Source organism: Alosa pseudoharengus, unplaced genomic scaffold (genome assembly GCF_046254945.1).
Source record: "Alosa pseudoharengus isolate Yale_2024_CS ecotype anadromous, Long Island Sound unplaced genomic scaffold, YU_APseudo_1.1 YU_APseudo_1.1_scf_15, whole genome shotgun sequence".
Lineage (NCBI taxonomy): Eukaryota > Metazoa > Chordata > Actinopteri > Clupeiformes > Clupeidae > Alosa > Alosa pseudoharengus.
In genome coordinates this window covers 9,146,348-9,161,735 of record NW_027468620.1, presented here as the reverse complement: position 1 = coordinate 9,161,735, position 15,388 = coordinate 9,146,348, and the positions used below count along the sequence as shown (strand labels likewise).

Genomic DNA, 15,388 nt, shown 5'->3' with positions numbered 1-15,388 from the left:
TCCAAACAATTGCCATGTTAAAACATTATGGTAGGCCTATAAGTTGCAACTACAAAAGTCCACACAAGATTTAGGTTGCACTGCACGGTGTTGTCCCTTCGCCCCTCCCCCTGCTGGGTTGGGCTTCATACTGCAGCTCTTTCCAAGTGTGCAGAATCCTGTCTACACACTTAAATCCAACCTGAGATTTAACCGCTATTGAACAACGACAACCCCATTTGACGAAGCTAACTGAAAGGTTTTACGGGGACCTTTCAAAGCGGTAAGTTTGACGTTTGATCCCTTGACCAACGACATTAGTTTCATTGCGGTTATGTCGCTGGATGAATGACATATTTTGAGTGAAACCAGGCAGACAAATGTGGACTGACTGAGAGGACTGGCCTGCTTCTCGACCAGTCCCTTTCGTCCATTCTGCTGTCGGTCCATGGGTATTCCTGGGGAGAAAAGATCCAGCTGGTGTAATCTATTGAATGAGTTATTTTGATTTGTGTCATATTCTGTCGGCAGATAGGCTACGAATGTTGTTCAATGTAAGGGTGAATCAAACGTCGGTGGTGTCAGAACGTCACCTCTAACTAAAAGAACAGAACTCCGCTGTATCCAAACATTGATAGAACGTTACCGCCCAATCAAAGTGCAAAGTCTACATAAAAAGTGTCTCAGCATCAAATTTTGCGATGTGCACCAACCTCAATATCCGCTCCAGCTGTAGCAACTACTACAACTGAGGCCGATTTTAATGTTTATGAAAAGCACTGTAGGCCTAAGTAAATAATTCACAACCTTACAGGCACGTTTAAGTGCTTCAAGCATGCCAGTAACACATGCTTAGCTTAAATCACTGTAAGTCACTGTCTTTCATTATGCTTGCTTGCTTGCTACTGTGTGTCTCATTGTTGCCAAGGTCTCTTGGACTCTGTATCAGGAGGCCCAGGTCCTGTCATGCAGAGTTAATGAGATGTTTCTGTTCCTGGGTGAATTGTCCAAGCTTATGTGCTTGTGACAACACAGCATATAGACTGACTGTATCAGCAGTTCCTCACTTTCTCTAGCTCTATGGATCAACACATGAACACACTCACACACACACACACACACACACACACACACACAGAGAGAGCCAGCAAGTGAATGAGACTGATCTCCAACTCATTTAGCAGCAGCAGCTTTTGTGGAGTAGCAGCGATGGGTTATTCTGAGATTGTTTAGAGTGTGATAGGGGAGGCACCATGAAACTCCAGAATGTCACTGCGATTCTAACTGGCATGTGTGTTCCCTTAACCATTTGTTCAGTGTCTCAAATACTAAACACCCTACTGGAGTATCACTATGACAACCTTTACATCCAGCAGGGTTGGAGGATTTGGCAAGAATCCTTTTGTAGTCTGAAACATGGCAAAAACAGCTTTTGCACATTAATGACATTGCACTGCAGTCTACCATGCATGTTTACGTTAGAAATTGTGTGTGTCTTTGTATGTGTGTGTTTGTTTGTTAAGATATTTAGCAGAACAGTTAGAGATCGATATGTTCATGTTGTTTAGATATTTAGCAGAACAGTAGAGATATGTAATCATGTTGTTTAAGTATCAAATCCATCACAGCCATACAGCCATACAATAGATACATTATTATTTCATAAATACTCTTCCTAAATAACTTTCCTGAAACTGCCAAGTACTTGCCAACTGCCTGACATGATTTGATGCTAACTATGTCTAATAATACCTTATCAACAGTTAGCTTGTGCATAAGTTACAAGTACATAGTAAGTACATAAGTGGACTGTCCAGATAAGTGGGACCTCAATTTCAAAAAATGAGCTTGAGATACTTTGCTTCTAATGCGGTGAATTAAAACCACATTTCCATCATACTGCTTCACTTGCATTACTGAGTGCTGATGCCAAGCCAGTGCATCATCACTCTCAAATCAATAGCATCTTAATATAAGGATGCAGTCATTGTTAGTCTGAGACGGACCTTTGATAAATGTTTGCAATGGATAATCGGTGTGTGGGGAAATTACACTATTGGCATTCCTTAACTCTCTGTCAGAGTGGTCATAATTAAATAAGAACCTTTGGTCTACTGTAAGTTACTCCAGCATCCATGCCTACATTTTGCATCTTCATCTCAGGAGGAATCGTTTTGCAGATATCTTGTTTGGCCTCTCCTGGATGTAGACAGGCAGCCTAGAAAGGGATCTGTCTTACACACTGTGTCAATATTTGAGCCTCCCACCAGCTGGCTCTGAAGTTTCAACAGAAACTCACTCCCAATCGGCTGATGAGAATCTGCCCCCCCCCCCCCACCTCCCGTTGTGTCGTGTTACATCAGTGCTTTTTCACCTCATTTTGAATAGTGTGATAGTTGAACATGTGGCATGTCACTGACTGATATGAACCCTTTTCCTCTCTCAAGCTCCTCACCGCCTCCCCACAAATACTCAGGTACCATGTTTTCAACCCTCTTGTGTTGCTGTAGTCTAGACTATTTTCTTTAAGAAGCTCTCTGTAGTTCCTTGCTTAAACCCTCCACTCAAGCATTATTATTATTTTTTTTTTTGAAGTGCATATGGGCCTTTGCTTCAAAATCAGCCCTTTATCATAGTTGAGTTCTACATCTTATGAATCTTATCCCAAGATTCTAATCTGTTATCTGTTATATTCTATTTTTCACACTTATGTTTGAGATGTGTTTGTTGTTAAAGCGAACCTTATGTGTGGCATCCAAACTCTGGTAAACAGAGGAATTCCCTGCTTTGGCACGTGCTCCCTTTACTAGCTGTGAGACAATGCAAACGTGTGTGGATGTGGGTGCGTGGGTGTGAATGCCGTGCCACTGAGTAACCAAATGACTTTATACAGCCCCCCCTACCCCACCCCTCCAGCTGATAGCCCAGCCCAGCCCCACTTCGCCTGCTTGCTCCGTGCCACCTCTGAGGCTGGGGCTATTTTTACCCCCACACCCCGTCCACTGCAGGCCCTAACAGCCCCGTGTTGTATTTTTATCTGCCCCAGTATGTTCTCCTACGGAGGGATCTCGGCAAACATCAGTGCGGACAGACTGAAGGCAGAGGGCATGGGATCCAACGATCAGGCGCTGCACTTCCTCAACCAGGACTTCCAGGCCCTGAGGCAGGAGTGTCTGGAGACGGGATGCCTCTTTGAGGACCCCTGCTTCCCGGCCGAGCCCCCCTCGCTTGGCTTCAAGGAGCTGGCGCCATACTCCTCCAAGACACGTGATGTGGAGTGGTTAAGGCCAACGGTGAGGGCGAAAGCAAGAGAGAGATAGAGAGAGTGAGCAAGGCTAGGGAACATTTTACAAACCCCCAAACGGAATGCCCAGATATTGTATTAACATTGCCTAGAGACAGGGGATTTTTTTTCCTATGGTTTCATTTTTCAAAAAATAAACCCCTCTCACTTTACCATTAAAGAATGGCCTATTACAAACTATGTGATTTGCTCTATAGAAGATAGAAAGATTTTATGGTCATTGTAAGCAGAGCAAACAACAAAATTAGTGGTGCAACTTCAGTTAGTGCATGGGAAAAGTCAGAGTTAAAAATGTTTAAACAACACAAGAATAAACACCTAATAACAACAACGAGGTTGAGAGACAGTTCTACAAGAAACAATGCAGAATGATCCCTGTATATTTCTGAACAGAATTCCTAGTGGCTGTGGGCTCTCCTTGGTGGATATTAAGCAATCCTTCATGTCAGGGCCTAGTCATAGCCTAGTTGTTATGTATTTTCTCACTCTCCTGTATCCAGGAACTCTGCAGTGCGTTTGTGGACACATCCAGTTATGGGCTCAACAGAGGCATGCCTGGTGGGTTAGTCACTGGAGGCCCTCCCAGCGTGGCTGAGCCTGAGTATGACTCCAGCCCACCCCTCGGTGCTCTCTGCTACAGTTGTTAGCACTATGCAGCTCAGCTGCTAGCCTGCTCACTGGCCTATGTTTACGTCAACAACAAAAAACACCACCTCACAATAAAGACTTTTTAAAGAAGTGGAGAATATTTCTGCTCAGTATATCTGATGGCTAAATAGTTGCATTCTAAGTTAGATGAATGAGTGTTATTTGGGAAATATTACTTGAAAGCTCACAAGTCTTGATTTTATCTTATTTGAATTATATTATGATGTCTACAATATTATATTACATTACATTACATTACATTACATTACATTATATTATATTATATTATATTATATTAGGCCTATGTTCTCCTTGTAGGACCTGACAGATGACCCTCAGTTTATTCTGGGTGGGGCTACCAGGACGGACATCTGCCAAGGAGCCCTCGGTGAGATCAAATTTATCACATACTGTAGAGTTCATAACATTTTCAACCCGTTTTATTTCAACGTTTCCACATGTGCTTTCTGTCTATTCCCTTGGAGCATATTATAACTGGTAGCAACACCCCGTGTTTGAAAGGGAGGAATGGATCCATACTAGAGTGTCCCTATAGTGAGTCAGAGCAAAGGGTGATGTTTGAATAGCTGCCCAGGGTGTGACGGGACTGTTGAGTCATCCAACGATCTCCCAGTGATCAGTCACTTTGTACTTTCAAGTAGGCAGGGCAGTAGTCAGTTGTCCAGATTTTATTGCATGCTCGCCCACTTGATAGATCATTTAAAAACATTTTTTTTTTTATAAATGTGCCTCTCACTGAAAGGAAATCTGGGTTTCAGTTGTTTTATTTTTATTGTGTGTGGTCAGTATTGGCCTTAGTAGCCCACAGTGGCCCCGAGGTACATTTGCAGAGATACCTGGCTGTGGAAATTTCCTCTTTTAGTGGGAGATTCCTCAGGATGGTAAACAGTGTGGGCCCAGTGTGAGTCCTGCCCTGACACACAGGCCTCTGTGTAGGCCTTGGCCAGCTTAGTTTAGGGCTTAAAGTTGGCCTAAAACCATGCTCTCACACTCCCCCTTTTGGTCATCACTGGTACTGCTCACCAGGGAAGCAGTCAGTAGCATTTATCTCTCTCTATCTTTTTCCCCCCAAGGTGACTGTTGGCTCTTGGCAGCCATTGCTTCCCTTACTCTCAATGAGAGACTTCTTCACAGAGTGGTACCACACGGCCAGAGCTTCCAGGAGGACTATGCTGGAATTTTCCACTTTCAGGTACTAAGGCTGACATCTCAAAGCAGCACTGTGCGGATAGGGAGGGAGCTCTCAGCTATAAGAAACTGCACTTTAGTTGGTACTGAGGTTTTGTAAATCCAGATAATTTGTGTCTGGAAATGTGAGAACATTTCCCAGGTCTGTGGAAAAGGATTTGGTCACTGGTTAAACTAAAGGGACACCAGGCAACGTTTTCGTGTTAATTAATCATCTTCGTAAGTCGGTATATGGTTAAATGACTCATTACAGGGCGAATGAAGCCACTCTCACTGCCTGTAGGAAGAATATCCCCCTTGCAAGTTCGGTGTATCCTACCCGCCGACCTTCAGTCTCACAAAGTCTTAGACATCGCGAGAAGCAGGATCAGTTTATATCCTGCATCCCCAGCACAGTGGCAGGCTAACGAAACGCTAGCGATTGTTGCAAACGTGTGTATAATGGCAGAGCCGACGAAGAAGCAACCCTTGACGGAAGATGCAAAGAAAAGGAAAAGAGCTTCAGACCGAGCGAGGGCTCGCACACGTATTGACACGTACACACGCTAGGGGGAGCTTCGTAGAGAAAAAGCATCAGGCTTGCCTGGTGTCCCTTTAAGTGTAGTCATCCCTTATGGCAGATGATATCAGATGTGCAGCAGTATCAGTTTGTGCTCCTTCTGTGTCTCTGACTGATGTGTGGTTGTCCTGTCATTTCAACCCTTCAGTTCTGGCAGTTTGGTGAATGGACGGACGTGGTGATTGATGACCGGCTCCCAGTGAAGGATGGCGAGCTCATGTTCGTCCACTCAGCTGACGGCAATGAGTTTTGGAGTGCCCTGCTAGAGAAGGCCTACGCCAAGTATGACCTACCACCAACCCCCCCCCCCCCCCCTTTCAATATCAAACCTCTGTAAGTCTGTCTGAGCTCTAAAGATCCTGTACTTTATAGTGTTGTGTTGTGATGATGACTTCCTGTCTCCTTGTGTCAGGCTGAACGGTTCTTATGAAGCCTTGTCTGGCGGCAGCACCACTGAAGGGTTTGAAGACTTCACCGGGGGCGTGTCCGAGATGTATGAGCTCAAGCGACCACCGCGGGACCTGTATCGCATCATCAGCAAAGCTCTTGAGAGAGGCTCCTTGCTGGGATGCTCGATTGATGTAAGGTTTGAACCTCTAGCACACAGTATGTAGTGTTCATTATGTATCTGTGTATGTGGACATATGATGTAAAACATATTGTATTTCATTGTTTTTGTGCTTGTACACCACACAATTGTAATCATTTTGAATCTGGTATATTTTAAACTGTTTGCAGAAATATGAGCTGTAATTTATGTGTAAAATGTGTTTTTCAGATCACCAGTGCCTTCGATATGGAATCTGTGACTTTTAAGAAGTTGGTGAAGGGTCATGCATATTCAGTGACCGGCCTTAAACAGGTAGCCTTTCTATTGTGTGAAAATATTGGTTAGGGTGTGTGTGTTTACATTCATGATGATGACGAGAGTGATGTGTGTCACTTCCTGCTTTCCTCTGATAGGTGGATTTCAGAGGTGGAATGGAGAAGTTGATCCGCGTCAGGAACCCCTGGGGTCAGGTGGAATGGACAGGGGCCTGGAGTGACAAGTGAGCACTCTTTTTTTCACCTCCCAAAACACTTTCAGAAGCCTCGCTTTTTGTTTCTGCTTCCTCGCTTTTCTATAAATGCAAGGTGCGCTGCAACGGTCAGTGAGCACCTGGAGGTAAAAAGACTGTGTCAATCTGAATGGCCCCTTGACCATCTCATCTTCATCTTTTATCAAAAGAACAGATAATAATAATAATAATAATAATACATATAATTTTTATAGCATTTTTCAAGACACTCAAAGATGCTTACATAGGTACATAACAAACCAACAAGGTACATGGACAAGGTTACGTAAACAGAGAAAAACACACAGGTACATGGACAAAGATGAAGACAAAACTAGAGAGGTGGGCAATGAAAAGAGAAAAGCTACGAAATTCAATACAAAAGCTGCAAATTACCATGCCAACAGATAGTTAATGTTAATGCAAGTAAAGTAACATGATGTAAGAATTCCTCTTTTCGTCAGTTATCAATACTGGGTACCCATTTAGTGTGAAGGGGAAAGAAAAAGATCATGCCCTTATCCATGGCAACAGCATTACATAATGCAATACCAGACATTCCAGGCACACATCAACAATGTCAGAGATTTCTTTCTCTTTATTGTAAGTCAGTGTGGCATCACACTGAGGTTGAAGCTGTTATTTTAATGTAGAATAACTTCATTGTGTTGCTTAAGATTACGTTTCAGCTGTTCCTTTGCATTACAGCAAGGTATGAAAACCTCATCAGCACTATGCTACAGTACAAAACTACATTTCCCATGTTAAATATTTTCCTGGTTATGGTTTTCAGCTCACCTGAATGGGATGAAATCGATCCATCTGAGAGAGAGGACCTCCATTTACAAATGGAGGATGGGGAGTTTTGGTAAAACATTTTCACTTCTTGATAAAAATGGGCATATGGCCAGCATAAAATATTGTATTTGGAAGCTGTCGTAAACTCTGTTTGACTTCATGCTCTGAACTGTATCCACCCAGGATGTCCTTTAACGAGTTCTTGAGGCAGTTCTCGCGGCTGGAAATCTGTAACCTCACGCCGGACGCGCTGAGTGGAGACAACATGAGCCACTGGAACACCATGAAGTTCCATGGCACGTGGAGGAGAGGGAGCACGGCAGGAGGCTGCCGGAACCACCCCAGTGAGTGAAGCACCTCACTAAAGCAACAATTCATATCTATGGCCTTAGGCATCGACATTCAGTGCCATTTTATGTACCCAGTTATTCAAAAAACACTTAAAGGGTCATGATCCTACCCATTTAACCACGTTACATAGTTGCAATAGCAAGCGTTCTGAGCACAAATTATCAATGTCAGAGACTTTATTTTCAGTACAATCAGTGTTGCATCAAAATGAGTTTGAAGCTGTTGTCACTCTGTGTTCATCCCCAGACACATTCTGGATAAATCCCCAGTATAAGATCACTCTTCTGGAGGAGGACGACGACCCCGAGGATGACGAAGTGGCCTGCAGCTTCCTGGTGGCTCTCATGCAGAAGGATCGCCGGCGATACCGCAAGCAAGGCCAGGACATGCACACCATCGGCTTCGCTGTATATGAGGTGAAATCAGTGTGTCATCATGGTCTGTTTTAACGACTTTAACGGCATTCTTATGGCTTCAGTCATTTAGGGGTGGTCATATTCATATGTTCAGTCTAGCTACCTGATCACACACACTGTGGTAAAATGACTGCCTTTCTTTTCATATCTAATTGTTACTTAATTTTGCTTTCCTCTCTTTGTACAGATTCCAGAGGAGGTATGGATTCACACTATCTCTTAGTGTTCTGGCCGAGTATGCAGGTTCATTCATTGTGCTGGACATATGGTGACATTTTGACACTCGCACACCGTTCTGCTAATATGGAGAGTACAGGTTTTATGCCTTTTATCATTTTATTTGAAAGCAGGACCTCATGTAGATTAAAACAAATTCAACAAACGTAAACAAACAGCTTACTTACCTACTTTACCATCACTTACACATACTGACCTCTCACAGAATGTCAACAAAACAAATGCTATTATCATTTACTTATAAGCATCCCACCTTTTATGAGTGATGGGTAAGACTGTCTGTGCACGCCACATGCCATATTATGCCAGATACCAAGCGTAAGCCAAACTAGTGACCCCCTCGTAACTAGTATTCAGTCACACCAGGCTCACCGCTCCCCATGTCTACCTCCCTCGTCTCTGTGTGCGCTCAGTTTGCCGGCTGCCAGAACGTGCACCTGAAGAAAGACTTCTTCCTTTCCCACTCGTCGGCCGCACGCTCCGAGACCTTCATCAACCTGCGGGAGGTGAGCACGCGACTGCGGCTGCCGCCCGGCGAATACCTCGTCGTCCCCTCCACCTTCGAGCCCAGCAAGGAGGCCGACTTTGTGCTGCGGGTGTTCACCGAGAAGCAGTCGGAAACGCAGTGAGTTGGCACCTCTGCGCCCTATACCTGCTCTTGGTGGAGATAGAGCACCAGTATGAAAGAATGTTTATGTTCAGCTATTGGGCCCCAATTTAGTTGATGGACAAAGTGCAAAGTCTTAAGTCTAACCAAAGCTGATTTAATAACTAAACAAAATCTATTTGCTAGTTTAACATCATGGGCAAGAAGAGAGTTCAAAGATACAGCACACACATCCAAAAACGATAAATACTGGGTGCTGGACAGAAAAGCAGATGCAAAGATAAGAACGATGTGTCCGCACACCAGAATCTGCTCCTTAGCGTTTTTGTAATGGTATATCACCACGTGTAACGTTTCGGGCCCTAGAAGGGCAGACTCATCATTCTTATCTAAACATCATGGGCAAGACATTGAAGCGCAAACATGGATGAGTCAGCTGATGAATGCCACACGATAGCTGAATTTCATGCACAAGAACTTGCTGACAGACTTTGCACTTTGCCTGCCAAATAAATTAGGGCTCATTGTGTGGATGTGTGTTTTCAAGTTTATTGTAGTCATCTTGGAAAAAGAATGCATGATTGTATTGCCGTTCCATTCACAGGGAGCTGGATGACGTGATTTCTGCCGATCTGGAGGATGAGGTCTGCATTCTCATCACGACTTCAACTTCATTAGCATTAGGCAAATGATGTACTCACCTCTCTCATTTTCTGGTGACACTTTTGTCTTTTTTCCAAATTTAGGAAATCTCAGAAGATGACATTGATGATGGCTTCAAGTCTATGTTTTCTCAACTGGCAGGGGAGGTCAGTCTGCTTCATTGTATAATTAGTACATATCAGAGTATGAAATACTTTTGCCAATATTTATTAAAACTTACATATAAGTTATATGATTATCTATTAGTGAGATGATTGGTATGATTTTTCGTAATTTGCATCCATGATAATCTTCATGGTTCCAGGATATGGAAATCTCTGTTCGTGAGCTACGGACCATTCTCAACAGAGTGGTGTCAAAACGTGAGTCAGAAAAGTCCACACATTACTCATATTCTTAGATTATATTAAACGATCAAAATGGTTAACGATAACAATTAAAAAAGGGAACTTCCAAAAAATGTTGTTCTATTAGATTGCTCTTTTTGTCATTTCAGATAGGGACCTTAAGACTGATGGCTTCAGTATGGAATCCTGTAGGACCATGGTCAACCTAATGGATGTATCCTTTGGTTATATTTTAAATGCTAATGCACTCAAGGTGTCTATTTGAGGTGGTCTGAAAACGTTGTTGCCCTTGTAGATTGACCTTTGACCTTGACATTTATGCAGAAAGATGGCAGTGCCCGCTTAGGATTGGTGGAGTTTCAGATTCTGTGGAATAAAATCAGAAAGTGGCTGGTAAGATTGACATACTAATTTGAATGTACCTGTGTTCTCTCCCTATAGTCCCTGTTCTCTTGACCCATTTAAAATAATAAACGAACGTAAGTCAAGTCAAGTCAAGTTTATTTATATAGCACATTTCATACACAGAGGTCATTCAATGTGCTTTACATAAATAAAACAAAACAATAATAACAAATAAAAGCATAGAAGGGCAATATAGTCAAAGAATAGTTAAAAGGTAAAGATAGATAAGATCATAATAAAAAGAAAACATAAAACACAAGGTAAAATCATTTAAAAATAAAGAATAATTAGTAAGCAAAAACAAAGGCAAAAGTAGTAAAAAAAAGTAATAAAAGACAAGGTAGAATAATTATCAAGGCAGATTTAGAATTTGTAACTCGGCACAGTTAGCAGAAAGCATCTGAGAACAGTTTGGTCTTAAGTCTAGATTTAAAACTGGCTACAGTTGGGGCCTTTTTGATATCATCCGAAAGTTGGTTCCACAGCTGAGCCGCATAGCAGCTAAAAGCTGCTTCACCATGTTTAGTTCTAACTGGGTTTTACTAGCAGGTTTTTCACCTGCGACCTGAGAAGACGTGTACTGCTGAAGCATGTCTGACAGTGTGTACTGCTGAAGCATGTCTGACAAGTATTTAGGTCCTGCTCCATTTACTGATTTATAAACAAGCAATAGTGCTTTAAAGTCAATTCTGTGACTTACTGGAAGCCAGTGCAAGGACTTAAGAATTGGAGTAATGTGGTCAGTTCTTTTAGTTTTTGTTAGAATCCTAGCTGCTGCATTTTGTATCACCTGAAGCTGTTTAATAGTCTTTTTAGGAAGGCCTGTGAACAGTCCATTGCAGTAATCAACCCTGCTGGAGATAAATGCATGAATGAGTTTTTCTAAGTCATGTTTTGACATCAGCCCTCTGAGTTTGGCAATATTTTTGAGGTGGTAAAAAGCTGATTTAGTTATCGCTTTCATGTGGCTGTTGAAATTTAGATCACTGTCAATTAATACACCAAGATTTTTAACAGTATCCTTTGCCTTCAACCCTTTTGTGCCAAGGAGAGTGGCAACCCTAAGTCTTTCCTCATTTTTACCAAATATAATTACTTCAGTTTTTTCTTTGTTCAGCTGAAGAAAATTTTGAGACATCCAGGTGTTGATTTGTTCTATACACTGACACATAGATTCAAGAGGACCATAGTCGTTTGGTGATAGAGCTAAGTAAATTTGTAAGTAAACCAGACTGAAAGTAATCAAAATACCCATTTGATGTTAGGAAGGTGGTTAATTGATTAAAGACTACTTTTTCAATAATTTTGCCAATAAAAGGTAGATTGGATATGGGCCTGTAATTGTTTAGCATGGAGGCATCCAGGTTATTCTTCTTGAGAAGTGGCTTTACAACAGCTGTTTTCAGTGACTTAGGAAAAGTGCCAGACAGCAGTGATACATTTACAATTTAAAGGACATCCGCTGCTATTTGAACAAATTGGTAGGCAGAGTGTCTAAGACACATGTGGAAGAGCTGAGATTCTGTACCGTTTTTTCCAAGTGTTTCGTAGTCTATCAAGCTGAACTCTGACATCAAGTTTAGTTTCCCTCTGTTTGTTGCTGGAAGTTCAGGTTGTTGAATTTGTAATTGAGCAGATATGTTGAGTCTGATTTTGTCAATTTTACCTTTAAAAAAAGATGAAAACTCATTGCATTTATTAGTTGAGAGAAGTTCAGGCGCTAATTGTGAGGGGGGATTTGTTAACTTATCAACAGTTGAAAATAGAATACGAGTGTTATTTGAACTTATATTGATAATGTTAGAAAAGAAAGACTGTCTGGCTTTGCATATTTCAGAGTTATATGTGCGGAGCATCTCTATGGATTTCATAGTAGATCTGAAGTTTGTATTTACGCCATTTTATTTCAGTCTTCCTACACTCTCTCTTTAGAAGTTTAACTGCTGGATTTTGCCTCCATGGTGCTTTCTGTTTGTCCTTAACTTTCTTGAATTGTAATGGAGCAATGTCATCCATAATGTTTGCCATTTTTGCATTAAAGTGATCAAATAAGTCTTCAGAGTCTAACAGTTGACTTGACTTTAGTGAAAGTGCTTGCTCAAAGAGAGCACTTGTCTGATCATTTATGATTCTCCTTTTTACCATCATAGCTGTGTTTTGAGTGTGTGGGGACATAGACACATCAAAGAACACGCAGAAAAACTTTAGCTGAATGTTTTGGAGGCCTGTAAATTGTCAGTAATAAAATCTGAGGAGAAGACTTAATGCATGCACACAGATATTCAAATGAAGTAAAGTCACCGAATGACGACTGATTGCACTGAAAAGACGTCTTGAAAATTGTGGCTATCCCCCCACCTCTTTTATTTGCTCTGGTAGCACTCAAAAAACTGAAATTTGGGGGAGCTGATTCGATGAGAGTAGCAGCACTGTTTGCTTGATCTAACCATGTCTCAGTTAAAAGTAAAAAATCAAGGTTGTGTGTGCAAATTAGATCATAAATTAAGAATGATTTGTTTGAAAGAGATCTGATATTTAGGAGTGCTAGTTTTGCTGTAAGTGTTGGGGCGTAAGAACGTAGGAAGACTTGTGACATGTATGAAGTTATGTCTGTCTTTCTGTAGGGGATCTTCAGACAGTTTGACCTTGACAAATCAGGGACCATGAGCTCTTATGAGATGCGCCTTGCTGTTGAATCAGCAGGTTTGTCTACCTGTCTACCTTTTTGCGACAATACACCCAGACAGACATTATAATGTGTATATTATAATTACTCTGTGCAGTACCTGTCAAGCATTATAAATATTTTCCATTGCTTTAGGCTTCATGCTGAACAATAAACTGAACCAGATCCTGGTGGCCCGTTATGCAGAGAACGAGGTCATCGACTTTGATAACTTCATTTGCTGTCTGGTCAAGCTGGAGGCCATGTTCCGTATGTCCCCTCACATTCCATTAATCTGCCTGTGATTGAGCCTGGTAGTTTAGAAACTGGAGTTTATACAGTCCAGTTTTCCCAAGTGGCCTCATCATTTTATGTTTGTTTTCCACAGGTTCCTTCCGAGATTTAGACAAAGATGGAACCGGGGAAGCGGAGATGAACTTAACTGAGGTAATTAACCTCTTAAATGATTTAGATTTTTTGTATAACAATTAACAATGTTTGGGCAAATCATGACATCTCACATTAAATTGCTCTCCTCCATCTTTTTGTCTCTGTTGCGTTTAGTGGCTGTTCATGACCATGTGTGGTTGAGCTGGACCAGTTCTTTGTGAGAAGAGGAACAAGCAAAACATAAAATCCAGAGCTGCCTGCAAAGCCTAAAAAGTCCCACCTAGTCTAACCTTACATCCACTCAGCACACCGCTGCCAAACCTCCCATAGACCGGTGGTTCTTAAACTTTTTGTCTGGCGACACCCCCCCCCCCCAAAAAAAAAACCATGTACCAAGTCTTGCGACCCCCTTTACTCTAACCGGCGGAATTTGGTTTCAAAATGTTGTTTTTAGTCAGCCTTTGACTAAAAACCTTTAGCAAAATGTCCAGACAAATCATGCAAATCATTTCGCGACCCCTCCGATATTTTTGGCGGCCCCCAGTTTAAGAACCACTGCCCTAGACCACCAGTAACCATATGTGCTGCAAACTCTGGTAGTTAACCAGGTAGAAGAGTTGGTTGCCACGGTTCTATTGGTTGTCTATGTAAACAGTATAGGTCTGCTTATGCTCTCAGTCTGAAAAGCAAATGAATGAGAAAACAGATTTACAAAAGGAAGGTTCAGCACGTTTTTGATATTGCAGTGTCTTAAAGTTTGTCTGCATGGTCAAGGTGAACACAGCATACTGTGTTGTTTTATTCTATGCACTGTAAATGCTGTTTTGATGCATTGTTGATAAGTATGACATTTCTCTAGCAGGTATAAATATTACGTATTTTATTATGCCAGGTTAGGAGACTTAGTTTTTTTTTTTGTATAATCTGACACTAATTTTTACCAGACACTGTGAATTAACAAAACGTGCATTTAGACACAACAAGAACAATCAGAAGTTATCATTCACTTTGAGTAATCCCACAGAGATCATTACGGCTGCTAATTATTTCAAGATCATGTCAGGTACAGAAATCTGACCTTGTCATTGCAATGCATCGTTGACCACTAGATGGCAACAGCTGCTTATTCTGCATAGAGCCGTATATGTAGGTTTCTATATACGGCTCTGATCATGCAGGTACTACTGATCTTTGATGGCTATGGATTCTCTGTCTGCCAGGGGATTATGCCACTGTATGACTTAAGAGAATGACTATATCTGCTAACTGAATTCTTGCCATGGAATCAGTTATCACTGACTTTCCATTAAATAAGACTAATATCATGAGGTATAAGATGAACTGACATAATCATGATTTGTTGTTTTAGTATAAGCCTCAGTCAACACCACAACTTACCTGAATGTAACCATTAAGATAAAATTACATTAAAGGATCAACTGACATCTCTTCATGTATTTTTGAAACAAACTCAGTTTTGGTTTTGCACTTTTTTTGAGAAATAACAATATCACAAGATGCCTTTTCCATTTAAAAAAAAATCCTAACTTAACCAATTAATATATGTTATAGAAGTATTCAACCTTTCAACTGCTGAGGTGGTGCACTGTGCTATGTTTACACCAAATTACATCTTTATGGCTGTTTCACAAAACCTATATAGCAGATTAAAATGGGATTCTGTGAGTGTCCTGTCTTAATTTAGCTTTGAATTGGTTTCAGAAAAGCAAATACAAATACATTACCATTGGG

At 41.4% G+C, this 15,388-nt stretch overlaps 1 protein-coding gene across 1 annotated transcript; it reads left to right on the top strand.

Annotated features, from left to right (window-relative positions):
- Positions 1-73: 73 nt before the first annotated feature.
- On the top strand, positions 74-15,115 carry capn1a (calpain 1, (mu/I) large subunit a). Its single transcript, XM_076285467.1, has 23 exons — positions 74-262; positions 2,427-2,455; positions 3,026-3,272; positions 4,250-4,319; positions 5,026-5,144; positions 5,848-5,981; positions 6,112-6,280; positions 6,478-6,561; positions 6,663-6,748; positions 7,551-7,625; positions 7,739-7,899; positions 8,153-8,322; positions 8,510-8,521; positions 8,973-9,184; positions 9,771-9,810; positions 9,913-9,975; positions 10,134-10,191; positions 10,326-10,390; positions 10,501-10,569; positions 13,206-13,284; positions 13,403-13,516; positions 13,635-13,693; positions 13,811-15,115. The coding sequence occupies exons 3-23, from the start codon at positions 3,027-3,029 to the stop codon at positions 13,835-13,837; spliced, it is 2,112 nt and encodes a 703-aa protein (XP_076141582.1). The 5' UTR covers positions 74-262; positions 2,427-2,455; position 3,026; the 3' UTR covers positions 13,838-15,115.
- Positions 15,116-15,388: the final 273 nt, after the last annotated feature.